The sequence below is a fragment of the Haplochromis burtoni genome, unplaced genomic scaffold, assembly GCF_018398535.1.
Source record: "Haplochromis burtoni strain Fernald_Lab_line unplaced genomic scaffold, NCSU_Asbu1 Contig_362, whole genome shotgun sequence".
NCBI lineage: Eukaryota > Metazoa > Chordata > Actinopteri > Cichliformes > Cichlidae > Haplochromis > Haplochromis burtoni.
Genome location: NW_024582723.1, coordinates 405,747 through 423,691, shown reverse-complemented (window position 1 = coordinate 423,691; position 17,945 = coordinate 405,747). Strand labels below are relative to the sequence as shown.

General features: G+C 41.8%; 1 protein-coding gene across 2 annotated transcripts in view; it reads right to left on the bottom strand.

Moving 5' to 3' along the window:
* Window positions 1-1,112: 1,112 nt before the first annotated feature.
* The window catches only part of LOC102305139 (probable G-protein coupled receptor 158), an 81,230-nt gene continuing 64,397 nt past the window's right edge, over window positions 1,113-17,945 (bottom strand). For both annotated transcript variants that reach the window (XM_005943191.3, XM_042228886.1), the window contains 6 exons: window positions 16,978-17,116; window positions 12,642-12,747; window positions 9,292-9,438; window positions 8,016-8,259; window positions 6,983-7,539; window positions 1,113-3,877 (listed from right to left, as the gene is read on the bottom strand). In XM_005943191.3, the coding sequence (XP_005943253.1) occupies window positions 2,918-3,877; window positions 6,983-7,539; window positions 8,016-8,259; window positions 9,292-9,438; window positions 12,642-12,747; window positions 16,978-17,116 (2,153 nt within the window). In that variant the 3' untranslated portion in view covers window positions 1,113-2,917. The remainder of the gene's footprint in view (window positions 3,878-6,982; window positions 7,540-8,015; window positions 8,260-9,291; window positions 9,439-12,641; window positions 12,748-16,977; window positions 17,117-17,945) is intronic.

Here is a 17,945-nt window from a genome sequence, read left to right as displayed (position 1 = left end):
GGGGCAGCCATCTGCTGCGACCGGCTGAGAGTGATGGAAAGAAGAGAGGACATCGAAACTCTGTAGAAAAGAGTCAGAGATTAATAATAACTAATTATTAAATGTAGAGTGGTGTGTAAACTAGTGAGTAAAAAGAGGTGAGAGAAGGAGAAACATTTATGGGAAGCCACCAGCAGTCAAGGAATATTGCAGCATAACTAAGGGAGGATTCAGGGTCACCTGGTCCAGCCCTAACTATATGCTTTAGCAAAAAGGAAAGTTTTAAGCCTAATCTTGAAAGTAGAGATAGTGTCTGTCTCCTGAATCCAAACTGGAAGCTGGTTCCACAGAAGAGGGGCCTGAAAGCTGAAGGCTCTGCCTCCCATTCTACTTTTAAATACTCTAGGAACAACAAGTAAACCTGCAGTTTAGAAAACTGCTCTATTGGGGTGGTCTAAGAGGTGTTTAAGATAAGATAGGACCTGATTATTACAGACCTTTTATTTCAGTAGAAAGATTTAAAATTAGATTCTGGATTTAACAGCGAGCCAATGAAAAAAGCTAATATGTGAGAAACATGCTCTCTCTTTCTAGTCCCTGTCAGGACTCTCACTCCAGCATTTTGGATCAACTGAAGGCTTTTCAGGGAACTTTCACAGGGAGCAGGGATTGTCACAGCATAACAGAAAGTCACATAAATCAGAGAGAACAAGGAGAGCTCAGCGGTCTGTGGCCACTGCCTGCTAAGCCATTCTCTCTTTGTGTGTTAAACTTTGTGTCTTTTTTGGCAGTTTTATACATGATTGCTACATGCATTCTTATTTCAACTCTTATCAACAACTGATGGGCAAAATAAATATTATATCTCTCCACAGGGTGGCAGTGTTGGGTGGGATTAGGATAGGATTTACAGGAGGCTAAATTTAGAACTAAAAAGTGGCAAACACAAGGAGGTGTTTTGAAAAGAAAGGAACGCTGATTCTTTTTAAAATTTAAATTGAAAACACTACTTCTAATGAGTAAAGATGAGCAATTTTGTGTGATTTTGTTTGGTTTTTGTTTACATTTTGAATAGTAAAAAATCTTCAAAGATTCAAATCAGAGTAAAAAACAATAGTCAAGGAGAGCCTGGATTTCATAGAAACATTTAATTCAGAGCTGATAACAGAATATTTACTGTATGTACATGCAACACAATATGGAATGTACAATATAAATAATCCCAGGTGGATGCTACGACAGCTTGCAACTTTGGAGCAACACTAGACAGTATAACGAGCATTAAATACACGTAGGTAACGTTCCGTTTCAAGCTCCCTCAAAACATCTGACAGAAATGTGAAAGTCGGAGTTGTGGGTCATGTTTGTTTATCAAGCTTCTTTTTTTAAAAATATTTTTATTTTATAGAGCCAGACCTCACACAGGGAATTCTTCCCTACGATGCTAGATAAATACAGATTTGAAACAAACCCCACATGCTTTCATAAGAAATGCAAAGGTGAATTGTGGTGCATCACGTTCCCTAAATTTTCACAGTCATGCACACACAACCCTCATGAAGCTGAACTGACTATTTTGTGTGACCGTACTGCTTCTAGGTGCCAGTGGTGGGTGGCTGATTACAGGACAGAAAGGCTGGCTGTTGTTGTTGTTATTGTCATTTCTGGACACGATGCTGTGATGGTAAATGACTCATATTCTGTCAGTGAGAAAGTGGCAAAGAAAAAAAACGTTCTGGTCATGCATCGTTGTAGCTTTAGAAATAGAAAATGTGCAAAGATTTAAGGGAAGGTGCATTCAAGCAGATGGTAAATGGGCAACTAAGTGATGGGGTGGTGAGGGGAATGCATTATTCACATCATCCACTCTAGTCTTGGTCCTGGTTCTTGGAGGATCTCGTCACAGTTTCAGTGGATGTGTAGATACTACAGCCTCTGATCCAAGAGTCTTTTTTTTATTGGTTTTAAAAAAAGGGGGCGGGGCATCCTGGGAAAGAATACAACAGTAAACAAATATCAGCAGACAGGAGAGCCTGATGGATATTTTAGTACTCCTCAACTGTAACTGCGACCATTTGAAACACAGTGCACGTCACTTCGAAAGCATCATGTAAGGAGACGAATACCATAGGCACGACATCGAAGGCTCCACTGTCTTATTTGAGAACACGCTGACCCATAAACATTTAGCTACTGGATGCTCGACAGTATGCCACATGCGACGGCTTTTTTTAGAAAAAAACATATACTGTATATGGAAAGCTTTTACTAAAACACACAGCTTGTCTCATTTGGCTGCGGTACAATCCTCTGTTATTCCCACGTTTCTCTAATCTAACAGATCATCTTGGCGACATGAATTATGCATTTGGCCTAAAGATAAGGCATCGCAGCTGTGTCTGGGGCTTTGGTCTTGCTTCTCAGATCTCATTTTCTGTTTATTTTTTCCTTAGGTCTTTTCTCCCTGCTGCTGATCTGATATAAGTAAGTCTCCACTGGCTCGGTGCGTAACGTAGAACATCGTCGGCATGACACATGAGACCGACGGCGAGCCCAGGTTAAGAGTCGACGGTGCTTTGTGGTGAACGATTGTCTGCTCTGCTCGTAAATACGGGTATTCTTTTTTTTTCAAAATGGACTCAGTGTGAAAAAACATACAGAATATGTAACTTTGACAAATGTGCAAGCAAAAGTGTAAAAAACAAACCAAAAAAATCATTTAAAGTGTTTTTAATGTTGCATTACTGCATATAAGAACAAGATGGTTGCTGTGTAGCAATTAATTATGTCTGAATTGCATCAATAGGCAGCAGAGTAGATGTTCCTTTCCTCACAACATACTTCTCATTAAGGTGACCCACAGGAAACCCTTCTCATGAAATGCAATATCTGTCATCTGGATATGAAAAAAGTACGTTCATTCGTCCCCCGGCAGTCATCACGCCCTCTCCCCAGAGTCCTGAAAGTCCCAGGGGCAAACGTCAACCATTTTCGCCCCGGGTTTATAACTAGTGCTCAAAGAGCCGTCTTTCTTCTTCTCTGATGATTTTCTAGTCTGAGCCAAGCTGCCGTGCGTGAGCTCGGTCTCCCGGGAGAAAACCTCCGCCCTCCTGACCTCCATCACCTCTGGGTCTCTTGTTGAGCTCCTCCGCCGCTCAGAAACCGGCCCGCCGCATTCTGAAGACTGGCTGACCCTTCTCCTCTCCGACGGAGGCTTGCTGGAGGAGCTCCGCCTTTCTCTACTCTTCTCCCTCCCTTTCTCCTTCTCAGCTTTGTGGTTGGATGAGCTGGAGCCTTTCCGTTTCTTCTTGTGTGAAGTGGGGCTGTTGCAGGTCTTCTCCTGCTTAGGTGAAGGTGGGCCGGTGTAGTCCCATGGGCAGATTTCGACCATCAGAGACGGGGGCTGTAAAAGGCTGCCTGTGGACTTGGAGTGGTCTGAGTGAAGCCCTTTGGGTTTCCCATCAGTAGGCGTGACACTCTTCTTACGCCTGATTCTGTCTGGAGAAATGGAATCCGAATCTCCTTTCAGCATGGGTTGCTCATCGAATTCCCAGGGACACACATCCGGCTTGAGAGGAAGAGGTGACCTGGGTGCCCGAGATTTCCGTGTTTCCCTTCCTTCCTCCTTTTCTCCTCCTTTATCTTTGGCGCGGCGTCTGTTGGAAGGAGACTGGCCCGTCTTCTGCCTCTGCTGGGACCGACCACCTTTGGTGACTCCAGAGCTGCTGCTGCTGCCTCTCCGGCCCGAGGTGGTTTCTCCAGGAGCGATGGAAACGTGCTTCTGGGTTTTTGCTTCTGAGGGAGTCTGTGGTTCTTCCATTTCCCAGGAACAAACCTCGGACACATCGTAAAGGTTTCTCCCCGTCTCAGAGCAAATTGATGGCTGGCTCCCACTCACCTGTTGGATAAAGGAGTAAAAATCAAAATGAATGCCAAATCAGTTGATACTACAAGGGGCTCGAGCAAACACTTTCTTAATGTAAGAATTTTGGGGTTAACTGGTTGATTGTCCCTACCAATGATCAGAGAAATCGCTTTATGTCTGTCTGGCTGTTCTGTACCATCATCATCTCATCTACTTTAAACCTGGTGGGTGTATTGCCTGGCCCTCCAGTGAGTGCAGGGCTGAGTTCAAGACTGTTTTGTTGAGTGGTTCTCATATTTTGGTCAAAAGCTGCTCTCTGTTACCAGTGTTTCCTCTTGAGCGACTTCTGCCTGCTCCACTCTGTGTGGGTGGAGGTGCACACATACACATACATGCATGTTTGTTTGGATATCTGTCAGGACATTCATTCAGATTAATGCATTTTCAAACCTCCCACTGCAAACCTAATTTGAACTTCAACCATAAAAAACAAGTTTTAAACAAAGATAGGTGGACATTTATATTTGGTTCCTATATCACATGACTGCAGTACCTTATTTTTGTTGTTTGGGCATAAGTAAAAATGTAGACTTTTTTTTTTTTCCAGTCCTGCTTTGAAGCCTCAAGGTGGGTGTTTTCAGTGTTGCCCACTGGTGTTTTACATTGGATCAGACAGGTTAGAAGTGTGTCTGCACCCACATATGCTTGTTTCTTGTCAAAGGCTGAATTAATACATTTGAAAGAGAACATCAAGCAGTAACTGTACCTTGACACTGAATTTAAAAATGTAAGTCACAGTGAAAGAGAGATGAAGGCCATTTTCCCTTAGACTTCCTGTCTGCTTGTTAACTCAGAAATCATTAGCTATTTCCAGGTCCAAAGAGCCTTCTGTTCCCAAATTTAAACAAACACTGAGACACAACTGAGAGTTAAAAACTGTCCAAATTCTTTTGTTTGTGTATGTCTAGGCATCCATGAAAAAGAGGATTTAGAAGATTTAGCAGCATTAGAAGTTAGCAGAAAGCTAGCTAGCTAGTTTCCATTATAAAGCTGATATATTAGCTATTTCTAAAAAACTAAAATGTTCAAATTTGCTAAAACTTTGGAAGCAAACCATGACAGAAAAATAAATATCTGCAACATTTGAGCGTTGCCATAAAGATATGCTACCTGTTGGCCTGCTACAGAGCTATTGTTAGGCTAAAACAGGGGTAGGGAACGTTAGAGCCGGTGTCCTGCAGGTTTTAGATCTCACCCTGGGTCGCCACACCTGAATCAAATGATTAGTTCATTACCAGGCCTCTGGAGAACTTCAAGACATGTTGAGGAGCTAATTTAGCCATTTAAATCAGCTGTTGGTAAGGTTGATATGTCATCACTTAACAAGCTTTTACAACAAGATGTCTTCTTGCAAACAGATGAGTTTTTGCCTCTTGGCCATTAGAAAGAATGCAGTTTATGGCATTTTTGCACTGGCTTCACTTTTCAGACCCAGCAGCTATATCCACCCTTTATATCCACTCTATGGCAGCAACCTGCAACGTGCCTGTTCTACACAGCCAGGTTCTGAGCAGGTACAATCAATGACTGTTACCTCATAGCCATCCTCAGGGATACAATCTTTCAGAATGGAAACTGCACTGCTCTATTAAATGCAACAAAATGATAATAATAACGATAAATGCTCAAATGTCCAAGGTGCTTCATTTGCTTGTCCAGCCAAAAGCAATATAGGAAAAATGCAATGCAAGTTCTAATCACTTTATGGGGAGCATGGAAGCTGTTTCATAATGCTCATGTGCTCCCCACATGTCGTATTTGTAATATTATACACCACTCCAGCTTCCCTCTTGGGGGGCAGGGTGGGCGGGGGGGCTTCCTGTGTTCAGCGTGGACCACCAGACATCCTAATTTGTTAAATGCTTTGTGGTAAGTGCTGGCTTCCTGTAACTTGGTGCTGATATAATCAATATTTTATAGGATCGAGTTCCTAACACTTACATAACAGACTCTGCAGATATACGTACCACCTGAGTCTGTAGTGTTTCTCAACCCGGTAGAAGTTCTTTAGGAGAAGTCTTTTGGTTTTGTGATGTGGGGTGGCAGCCCTGTGGTGCCTGTACAACAGGGACAGACACTTCCCTTCACGCACTTCTTACTGGCGTCCCTGACGTTTGAATTCGACGCAATTTAAAAGATGTAAAAAGAAAAATACACTTTTGACACACACTATAAGAATGTCCTGAATGTGTTGACAGCTCTCTGCCCTGAATGTGGAAGTGTGCAAAACAACCAGCAGTCTCTGACCTACTTCTTTCCCTACCTTGCCATTCATCTATGTGTGCCATCTGTGCCGTCTGATTGACCCAAGAGGCGGTTTTTTAAGGGGGGGACTGTACAAAAGGAAACCCCATGACCAGCAAACATTTTTATAAACTCTGACCCTGCACTTGGCCCAGCACTACTGGACTTGATCTTGCAAGGAAAATTGTTTTTAGGTATCGTTTGAGATCATTTTAAGCCCTGGACTATTTTACAGGAATCCTCAAAACATGACTTCAAATGACTGCTAGTGTAGTCCGTGTCTGCTGCGTGCCATTCACTCCTCTCTGTCCTCCTGTCTTTGCTTATCTCTACTGCTACTGCACAATAAAAAAGTACATCTGGCCAGATGCTTAAAGAATCCAGCAGTGTCAGTCTTTTAGCAGTCAATTTACCAAAGTCCTGGTCTCCAGGCACAGTCCGATTCCAGTAATCCACTCTTTGCATCTCGTGCCCCGAGTAGCCTGCTTGATAAATGTCCCACCTCATTAACAATCATGAGGAAAACCACTGAGATATACTGTAGCTTTAGTCTTAGCAAAGGATCCCCCAGGCAGACATGGTATTTTCATTCATGTATGCAACTGATAATAATGTTATTCTTATTGTTATTATTAAAAAACATAAAAGCTTTATATTCAAGGACGCATAGAAATATTAGGTACTTTTCTTGATAAATGACTTAAACAATTAATCAGTTAATAAAATTAAACCTGAATAAGTTTCTGTCAGTGAGCTAATTGACATTTAAGCACAAGAGCTACACATTAAAGCTGAATCAGTTTCTACTAAGAATGTAATTATGTAAAAAAGAACCTGTTGCTTCATTATGCCCATCTTCAAAGGTGTCTTGGAGTACTCCACCGATTGGCTGACTGGCATCTTGGGGTAATGCTCAGGTGTCTCATCCACCTCTGATAACGTCCTCCCTTCCAGTCCCTTCACGCACTTCTTACTGGCATCCTCGACGCTCTGAGTCTTGTTAGTGAGTCCCGGCACCTTCTCCTTGGCACTCGCAATCACGCTCAGGGATTTCTGCATAATGGAAGTGCGCAGGTGCACAGGCTTCTTCTCGTGTGTCAGGTTGTGAGCGCTGGCTGATTTCCAGAAGAGCGGCACGGATTCGGTGGACACGGCTGGTTCCAGCCTCGGTGGAGTCGAAGCTGGTTCCAGCTGCTTCTTGGCATGTTTACGGCCAATGAGAGAGCCCAGAAGAGATCCTTCCCCTACAGTCCCAACAGGAGTCGTTTTGTCTCCCGCAGCTGAGCCGCTCTGGCTTGCGCCTTCTTCATCCTGGTCGCAGACGTGGTCATAGCTGAGTGACTTTTTCAAGCCCATGACTTTGTTCTTCAGGGAGTCGTCTCGAGGTTTTCCTGATGGGGGACATATCAATAGACCATTGTTTTGTAATGTAACTTCTCATCTTTTGACCTGTAAACTCTGGTCACAGCAGAAGATGAGGTTTGACATTTTTTAATTAAGCCTTCAAAGATATTAGAGATTATAAAAATAGACCATTTATATTTAAATAAAATATAAGCAAATCTGATCTTTTGCCAGTTTAAGAATTCATATTTAATTTACATTGAGGACGTGAACATGACTTTTTAATCCAGTGTTATTAAACCTTTCTGAAACAATCTTTTATATCAACTATAAAGTGCCATTTAAGCCCCATTTATAGAGCTTCTTAAGCAGGACCCAACCGGCTTTGTAATATTATATATAATACACATTACATTAAGTTTAGGAAAGCATAGTTGGAAAAAAAGCATGCAGGCTCTCACAATATTTTCCTTTGAAATGACTAATTGGCTCTCTTCATTTCCGTGCTACAGCCGGGGCTTACCGTGGTGGCTCGGCTCAAAGGGATTTCTCCTCAAGGTGCTGCGGTTGCTGCCGTGTTCGCTGCCATCATCACGACTGCACTGCCGGTGCAGGTGCATAGTCTCTGGGATCTCTGTTATCCGTTTCATCAGCGAGCGACCCAGACCCTTTTTGGAGTTGCGCTTCTTTTGAAGGTGAGGGTTGTTGGCAAGCATCTTCTTACATTTGTAGACTTCCAGCTGGGCGTACAGCTTCTTCAACTCGTCCTAAAATTAAAAAAAAAAAAGTCTTAAATCATAATTTATTACAACACTCACTTACTTCTGACTTTAGGTAATAGTTGTGTGGTTGCCAAAAATGAACTTGTGGGCCTGAGCAGGTGTACAATGACAGAAAACTCCTTCTTTTTAAACCAAAACATTGAAACGTTACTGAAAGAGAAACCAGGGCCACCTGTTAATGGCTTCCAACCATATGTTGCCTGTTTCACTCTTCACTGGCAATATCTTAAGGGAATCGCTTAAGGGAAAGTGTACATATTTGGAAGAAACTGTGCTTATGAAAGATGGACAAAGTGTTCAGACCTAAACAAAATGAAGCCATTTCTGAAGTTCTTTAAACCCACATTATTTCAAATGGGGAGACAACTGCGCTCCGACTGTTTTGATGTTGAGAAAAATTTTGTTAAGTTAATCAGTTGAACATCACTAAACATTTTATTGATACACTTACAGTCTCAGCAGCTCATTTTAAGTCTTCTTCAATACATCATAGTGCTCATTTTGTAAGTTATGGACCCATTTAATGTCACTCTGATCCAATTACAGTATGTATTTAGGCAGCCCCTACCCTTTAACTGATAGCTCATTCCAGTATGTGTATACAGTTTCCTCAAATGTGTGTTTAGTCGTACTCAAAGGGGTGCAAGTAGGCTGTTTAGGTTTTCTGCTAAGTACCCTTTAGTATGTTTTTCTTCCAAGTTTCTCAGTTATTGTTGCAGAGAATGATGATTGCAGTTGTTAACCAGTTTAATCAGGTTGGACTTATGTTAGCTCAACTTGACCTTTTTGTCCAAATGTGGTCTCACCCAGTTTCACAGGCCATGCACCAGGCTTAAGATTGGACATTTACAAACCAAAAGGTAATGTGAGCGTGGTCTAACACATGTGCTGTGATTTCTGACTAAACCGTGGTACACCAGACATGAAGAGTAAGACAGAAGGTGCCCCATTAAAAATATATGTTGCATTCTGACTTAATGGGTCGATATCTGACAATGATCAACAAGGCCGCTTTACCCGTATATCCTCTGGGTCCAAACTGTGCTCGCTCCAGGCCGAGGTGATGCTGTTGTTGAGGTAGGAGCCAGATCTTCCTATGTCTAGCTCCTCCTCGTAAGCTTCGGTGGCTATATCATCTCTCGCCTGCGTCCCTTTGTACAGGAACTGAAACAGATCAAGAACAAGGTTACAAAACGAAATCAGTGAAACAAAAAGTTATCATGTGACATGCTGGCTATAGAGGTTGTCCACAATATAATGCTCACTAAAGACATTTAGTGAGCATTATATTGCACTAATTTAGTAGATCTTTTACTCGAATTTTAACTTTAATTTTGTTACTGAAGTCAGTTATTTTATAATTGAAATTTCTATCTGTCGACAGCAAAACTATCAAAAGTTTAGATTAAAAACCCCAATAAAGAAAACAACTATAAAAAAAGATAAATAGCTCCAAAAGTACTGCAGTATATTTTATCTTGCTATTGATTATTATTTTAATCTAATGCAACTGTGCAAATTGTGCCTAACCAGTTCAAATGTATACGGTTCAGTGTATGCAGGCAGTAATCTCCTCCTCATATGTGATTCCTTCCTGCAGAAAGCACGTTAGGGCTGCAATATTCCAATGATTCAGTAAATAAATGATAGATTGCACCTTGATTTTCATGCTCAAATTGTTTAACTTTGTTTGAATAACAAATTTAGGGATGGCGAAAGGCCAAATATTTAGCCCAGTTTGAAGAACAGATGCAGTTTGAGATTAACGTCCTCCCATTGTGCTTAATTATCCCAGTGTACTCGACTGACTTGCACTTCTGAGGTGCCTAATTAAGAAAGAACAGAGAGTGTTGATGGTGTATTTCATTTCTCACACTGCAGGAGAATTAAATGTTTTCCATCAGACTTGAGAGATCGCACATAAAGACACCCGCGAGAGCGCTGAGCCAAATTACAATAACCGCTAACGCAGTTTGATTGAGTTTAAGGTAATGGTAGCAAACGTGCCTGTGTACATCTGTGTGTTTGCCCATTGCTAATAACAAAGGAACTTAAGATGATTAATGAAGTGTTTTGTGTACAAGCTACAATGCAGCAGTAGCCACAGTGGAAATCACTCTGTAACGCTGGAATGCTTTCCCAGTAAATAAGTCGCACTTACACCCAAGCTAAGAAACGACACATTCAGCGCACGGCTAATGTTTCAGCTGTACACTGCACAAGTTCATTTGGGTGCCTCAAAATCTATTCTGCGCTCACTGAATATATTAGAGTCTTTACACTTACCCATTTAAGTGCACTAGCTCTCAGCATAATGAGAAAAATGTACAGACCACTGAAGAGATTTTTGTTTTCCCAATTGAAGCTACTCTTGTGTGTCCCACAATACATGCGGTATACAAAACAAAAGTTGGACTTTACTGGATGAATGGTCTGGCTTTGTCCAAAAAATGTGCTGAAATGAGGATCGTTAAAAGTCTATTCATCTCCTGTACTATTTCTTGATCTCTTTGGTTTGCAGAACAACAAACAAGGAAGATAAATCTCCAAAATGCCCTTTACACATTTACTGTTACAGCTGAGGAGCTCAGACCTAAAATCAGTCAAGCAGTCTGTAATTTTTAGTATTACCAGTGCTAGCATCATGTCATGTATGTGAACACTGCGTTAATTGGAAAATTTCATGTACATGACAGTGAGCATGGACGGGAGAAAGAAAAGACATTTCTAAAGAGATAAGGAAGGAATTTACTGCCAGGCGTTCATGACTGAGGTAAAGGTTACAGAACTATCTAAAAGCAGCCTGATATTGTTGTGACTCCAACTGCTAATATTATTAAGAAGTTTAAGTGTTGCTGGTGGAGGAAAAAAAGAGAGGAATAAAAAATGTCAAAGCATAAAGCAGCTGACCTCTGGGGTAGAGCCCCGTCAGAGCAGGCATGATAGAAGCTTGATAAAAAAATATGATGGGACGTAACAGTGCTTCACATCACACAAAATCTAGTGTGGAAACGCCACAAAGAAACTAGGGGTCATCTGTTGCCATGTCGACAGGCTTATGGCTCGGCTCACAACCACCGTAGCCTGCCACTAAGGATGTTGTTACACTGTAATTAAATAGAATTTTTATGTGTCTTTTATTTGAAATTACAATGTAATAATTAGGGATGGGTATCGTTTTGGTTCTATCCGATACCAGTACCAAACTGGTACTTTTGAAACGGTGCCGGTGCTTAAACGGTGCTCGAACCGGTGCTTAAAGAATGGAGACCACACACTTTGTCCAAAAACCTCTCATGTTCAGCTGTTTTTTTGTAAAAAGATAACAATGTTAGCCTTTTCTGCAGCTATAGGGGATTTATGGTATCACTCTTGGCTGGAAGCAGTGCTTAATCAATGGAAAAAACACAAACTTTGTCCAAAAACCTCTCATTTTTAGCTGTTTTCCACTTTTTCTTTGGTCATTTTAGCCTTTTTGGCCAGGGTGAAGGGAGTATCAAGTACCCATCCCTACATCCCCATCCCTAGTAATAATGTTCACCTACACATATGTAAAGGTAGACTTGCTAGAATAAGAAGGGTCCACTTAATTAGAGGGGAACTACTCCCTTAGTCAAGCTCCATATTACAAAAGTGTTAGTCCATCTTCAGACTCACCCTGTGTTTCTATTTCAGGTACACCTTCATTAAGTTTCTTGACTGCATATTGCACATTTTGGACATTTGCAAACGGACATCTGCCCGACTGCCTTAAATCACCTCTGTGGTAGGTTCTCCTGCAGTAGGGGTCTCCAAGACCATGTTTCACCATGACCAGGGTTTGTGGTTTATCAAGGGAAGCAATAGGAGCTGTGCTGTCAAATTAAGCTTGGAGATAAAACAACATCCGCCCCATTTTAAAACATCGAGGAGGCTCAGCTGTGTTATGGGGCTGTCTTGAATCTGTGCTGGGCCCAGTGAAATGACAAGATTATGAAAGCTCCTGAGGCCAAACATACTGTCCAGCGTCAGGCAGCTCTTTCTCTCTCACGCTGTCATAGAATCATTTGGATAATAGATTTAACTGAAAAGAGTCGTGGAAAATGTACCTCGAATTAATCCTGTGATCAGCACATAAGTTAAAAAAGTGCTAATTTTAACTTATGTGCTGACTCCTTCTTCTGTCAGTAAAAATCCCACTGCATATTTAATATGTGTAATGCACTTTTTATATGTTTTTAATGAGGAGCTTGGTGCTAAAGCCCTAGATTATTATTAATACTTTTTAAATTTGTATTTATTTGCTGAATGTTTTGTTGATCATTAACACAAAGCCCATGAAACTCATAACTGGTGAGATCTGCAAGTAACAACAATGAAGTATTCACCTTAGGTATCAGCAGCAGGGCCAGAGTCACAGACACAGTCAGGTGAGTGTGAGCAAAGAACAACATGAGCATCCAGTCTGGGTGCAGTCCCGGCACCAGAGAGAACCTGCAGAATAGAAAAAACATCAACGGGAGAAATTCTGCAGACTCACCAGCAGCCAGAGTGCTCGGCGCATCTGTAAAATACGCTCAGACACACGTAAAAAAGCAGCATTTAGTCACTCACTGGACAGCGAGAACAGAATTAAATGTACCACAACCCGAGGCATTCCCCGCACTGTAAACACAGGGATAAACGCACAACTGAGGGAAAATTATAAAAGCGTCTGTTTGCTGGAAAGAAGCTGGCTCTTTTTAAAAGGCGACTTGTGCAGATATGAAAGATCTCTGCAGCCAATACTGCTTTTGAAGGCTTTGGATGCTTCATGCTGGAGATCCACAGGCGACAGGCAATTATAGCCAGCGGGAAATATTGTCAACTTTGTCTTGGTTGTTAATTAGCATTAATGAGTTAACATAAACCAGTGTAACATAACGGTGACGCTTGTGTGCGTGCATGTTTTCTAATCATTCATTACGGTTTCCAAGTTTTCCCACGCTGCTTTGAGAAGTTTCTCTAAAAGTTCACAGCACAGAGGAGAAACATTGTTTTCTGTCGCCGTCAACAGAACACCAAATCATTTCATTTTACATGAAAGTGCCAAGTCCCATTTTTTTCACCAGTGACAGCACACAGAAACTATGTCAAAGCACACAGAAGCAATTCTGATAGCTTGTGGTTCCTTTTAAAAGCTTCATGTCATCATTCCCGTTTATTAAGGCCGTTTTAAATCATAGTCAGTATCGTATTCACAAGAACCAGCATGGCTGATTGCTCCCATTATTGTTGGAGAACGTGAATAGTGCACAAAAGCCTAACAAGAGGATCTAAGTAGCAGCATTTTGGCACCAATTTTCTGCAAGCAATCAAAGCTAGACACCATGACAGATAAATCAATGAAATTATTTAAGCGGTATCAAGCTGAGTCAAGTGCATTGTGAGTAAAAAAAAAGTGTGAAAGGCATTAAATACTTGAACGTGTGTGTTTGACATTGTTTAGAAATCCACCAAGGTAGTTCACAATTCATTGGCTCATTATCTTTTGTCATAATAATCCCAATCATGATTCACATTAGAATTAGTCCAAAAGAATAGCACGTGTCTGTTTTCTGTGTCCCAACTCCCCCCCCCACACACACACACACACACACACACACAATATATCGAACAACTCCAGCCTTATCTCTGGACTGCAGCAGCATATAGACTCAAAAAAAGGAAAAGAAAAAGGGGAAAAAACACTCACAAAAGCTCACAATGTTTTATTCTCCAGCAAATGAGAACAGCTTGATTCATAAGTTTCCCAGAGCTGATGAAGGTGTACCCAGTGGACTTTTCAGTTTCTCAACAGATTAAGAGGATGTGATCTTTTCCTCCTTGTACCACGGAGCACAATAGACTGCCGCCCAAATGAAAGAATATTCAATCAGAAACAGTTTTATCGGAGAATGTGTGACAAATGGAATGTTTTGCCCGAGGCTCCTGCGGGCTCTCTGTAAAAGCAGTTTTATTTCTGCTGCAGCAGGACTGACGAAAATGTTCTTCGCTTTGGAGCCTTGTGAGGTCAAAGCTCCAGCAGCACCTACAGTGTACACAACAGCTTTATTCCTTGACCAACACATTTTGGCCTTCACCAGGTGTCGATGTGATGACCCTGATGGAGGCCACAAGCCAAAACTGGTTGTTAAAGCAACAAAGTGTTAGCTAAATGCTCCAGAAGTAACACAGGAACATGTTCACCGGTGCTTTTTCTGCTGCTTTACAGTGCATCACTTATATTTGAGAAACCAATGAAAAAAGTCAATATTTGATATGAGCACCTTTATTCTATAACACAGCCTGAACTCTCTTAGTCAAGTGTTCCTGTCATTTCTTTCAGTAGACTTAGGTTTAGAGCTTTTTATTGTTCCTTGCACAGTGAAATTGGGTAGCTGGACCACAAAGGTGCAAAAGTAAAGAAGGGAAAACAACAACAACGAGGTGAAAAAAACAAACAGTATATATGTGTACATATATGTGAATGAACTATATACATGGTGTAGGCGTAAGAAACATTGAAAAAGAAACCTTGTGGGGCTGTATACAAGGGCAGTTATATAATATAATAAATAAATAAATAAATAAGGCTGGAGGGGCTATGGTCATTTAGGGTAGGGATGGTAATTCCACTGAGACCAAAATATTGCACAAGACCAAAAATATTGCACAGACATGGAAAGAGTGATATATTGCACATAGTTGATCAATAGCAGCGTCAGAGTGGATGTGTTGGAGAAGTCTGTTCACACTTTTATTTAGCATTAAGAGTTCTGACAGCCCACGGGAAGAAGCTGTTCTTTAGTCTGTTGGTTTTGCACCTGATGGATCTGAACCTTTTTCCAGAGGGCAGGATGTTGAAGAGGTGGTGGTTAGGATGGAGGTGGTCCTTTATGATTGCCCTGGCTCTGGGAGACTTCTTGAGCAGGCAATTAAGTCCAGGAAGGAGAGTGGACAGCCGATCACCTTCTCTGCAGTTCTTTGGATGTTCGCTGCCTTTTGTTCTGTTCTCTATCAAGATCGTCCCACACTGCTTCAGTAATGTTGAGCTCTGGGCTCTATTGAGGCCACTCCTGTTCCAGTCTGTCTTCCTCCATCCAGTTGTGCTTTTACTGCATTGCAGTGAAAAATGAAGCTCTTGCTATTTTTCTGTGTTCATAATTCTATCAATTTTGATTAAGTGGAGATATCATCTGAATGTCAGGAGCGGTACCACACCTCATTCATGCCCCTTCCGGTTTCAGTCCATATATGCCTCCTTCGCCAATACCTGCTGTCCTCATTTTCATGCCCCCCATTTCCTCCTTTCCATTCTTCTTCTTTTCATTCACTTCTGGTTAGTACATGGGGATCTGCCCGGCCCGGGAGCCGCTGCCAGTCCCCTTCAAGGCCTTCCCCAAACCGCAGCACCAGTACATGGTCCCTCATCCATCATCGCTCATCGTAACTGAGGACATGGTCCCAGCTAGTGAAATTATTGACAAGAAGCCCAACACCACTGGCTGAAATGCAGTCAAAAACCATGACAGAGCCTCCATCGTGTTTCACAGATGGCTGTAGACACTCACTGCTCTACCTGTCTGTTGTGCCTGGCCCTGTCTGTATACTGACAACAATTTGAACCAAAAATTAAACATTCGAATTCATCACTCCCTGAGATCTGTTGCCACTGATTTTAAGCCCAGTTCTCGCCAAATTTGGCATATCTCCATCTTTACTCCCCGTTTCCCTTCTTTAGGAATGGCTTCTTGACAGCCACCCTTCCACTGAGACTATTTCTGATGAGGCTTCAGTGCCTCTCTCGGGTCCTGTGTCAGGTTTTGCCGTATCGTTTCTGAAGGCCATGACCTTAAGAAAGCTTTTTAGGCCTGCTACTTCTTCTGACCTAGCTGCCTGGTAAATCTGTCATATGAAAGTGGTGAAAATGACACCAATGAATCTGGAACGCCAAAACAATAAATGCTGTAAAACATGCTAAAAGGCTCCATGGAGAGATGGAAAACTTCCACCAGGACAGCCTATTGTAGAATGCATTAAACCTTAGGCTGAGTAACTTCAAGGTATTTTTAAGAAATTATAAGACAACTGCTAAATGAAAAGGAAGATCTAAAATATTCAGAAAATTGAGCCACATCCCACCTCTGTAAGACACAGAGCGGCAGGCACAGTCAGCGGCGGGGCACAGAGTTTATTTTAGGCACTGGAACAGTACATGTAGGCTGTGTCTCTGCTTGGGGAAGACATTTTTTATTCACCTCCTTTCAACTGGCTTACCCTGCCGTGACACTGTTCATTTCCCTGATGAAGGGGGGCGGCTGAACTCTCATCTGACATGCTCTGCAGTTGTGAAAGGCGCTCTAACAGACAAATATCTCTGTGATTATGATTAAACAGGTTGTGCTGTACAAAGGGGTAAAGTCATTAAGCTCTGTGCCACTGTTTGTGCCATCTCCTTATTACTCTCAGCGAGATTTTCATCAAGTCAGGGTAAGATGCTCGATTGTTCCGCATTCTTAGCTCTGTTTCATGTGTCTCTTGTACCTTCTGTTCCCACATTTTCCTCTTTTCTTTTCTCTCTTTCATTCAGTATACAAGAGAGCATAATTGAGGCATTCACATCAGCATATCTCTTTCTCTCACCCCCCCCACCCCCTTGATCATGCCCACCCATGCTGGTTCCATCAAATTTTCTCCACCCACCTGATAATGTGGAAGATGGCCGATATGAGGAGCTCATTGTAGATGGCTACGGCCATGTAACGTGGCTCGTGAAAAGCCGAGGGTACGGTGCGGACAGCGTAGCACAGGTACACGCCCCACAGCAGGAACAGGAACTCAGCTGAGCAACAAAAGACAAAAATGTTTGAATTTTAGTTTCTATTTGCCACCTAAAACAGGGGAGGTCATATATTGTATGAAATTCATCCGCTGTAGCTGACAGTTGTCTTTTGACAGCACAATATACTAAATTTACCCTAAAACCTTTAAGCAATCGTCCAATATTTTGGGAAATGATCTAATTTGCTTTCTTTCTATGAGTGAGGTTAGAGGGTCGATACCTTCCTTACGAAGCTGGAACCAGGAGGCAATTAGCCAACCCAAGCATAAAGACAAAAAGTAGGAAAAGAAAACAACTAAAGTGCCTTCCAGCCCACCCTAAGCTCACCAATCAAACGTGAATATTTCAGTTGTGAAATTTATACAAAACCCCCCCCAAAAAACTGAAATTTGTGTTGTTTACGTGTGGGTGGGTTGTTTTTTTGATTTGCTCGGCTACACTGAAAAAGTAAGCCCTGATGTTAGACTGTGACAAAAAGGCAGAACACCCACTGAAACCAAAATCGATTGTTGTTTTTGCGTCTGTGCATGGTTTAAGCGAAATAAGAAACAACACGTTAAACAAACACCGAGCTCTAAAGGTTGGTTGGACACCACCAGGCTAACCTTTCTACACTTACAGAATTGTACAAGATTTAACTTCCAAAACCTTAATCTTTTTGTCACAGACTCTAAAGTATTAGTGAAAAAAGAGAGAGAGAATTTAAAGCTCCCTTCAAACTCCTTTCCATTAATCTGACACCATCTGAATGTGTCAGCTTAATGTCTGAATGAGAACCCTGTGGAGGCTTTGGGCTGACATGCAGAGACTGTAATAAAAGATAAGAGGG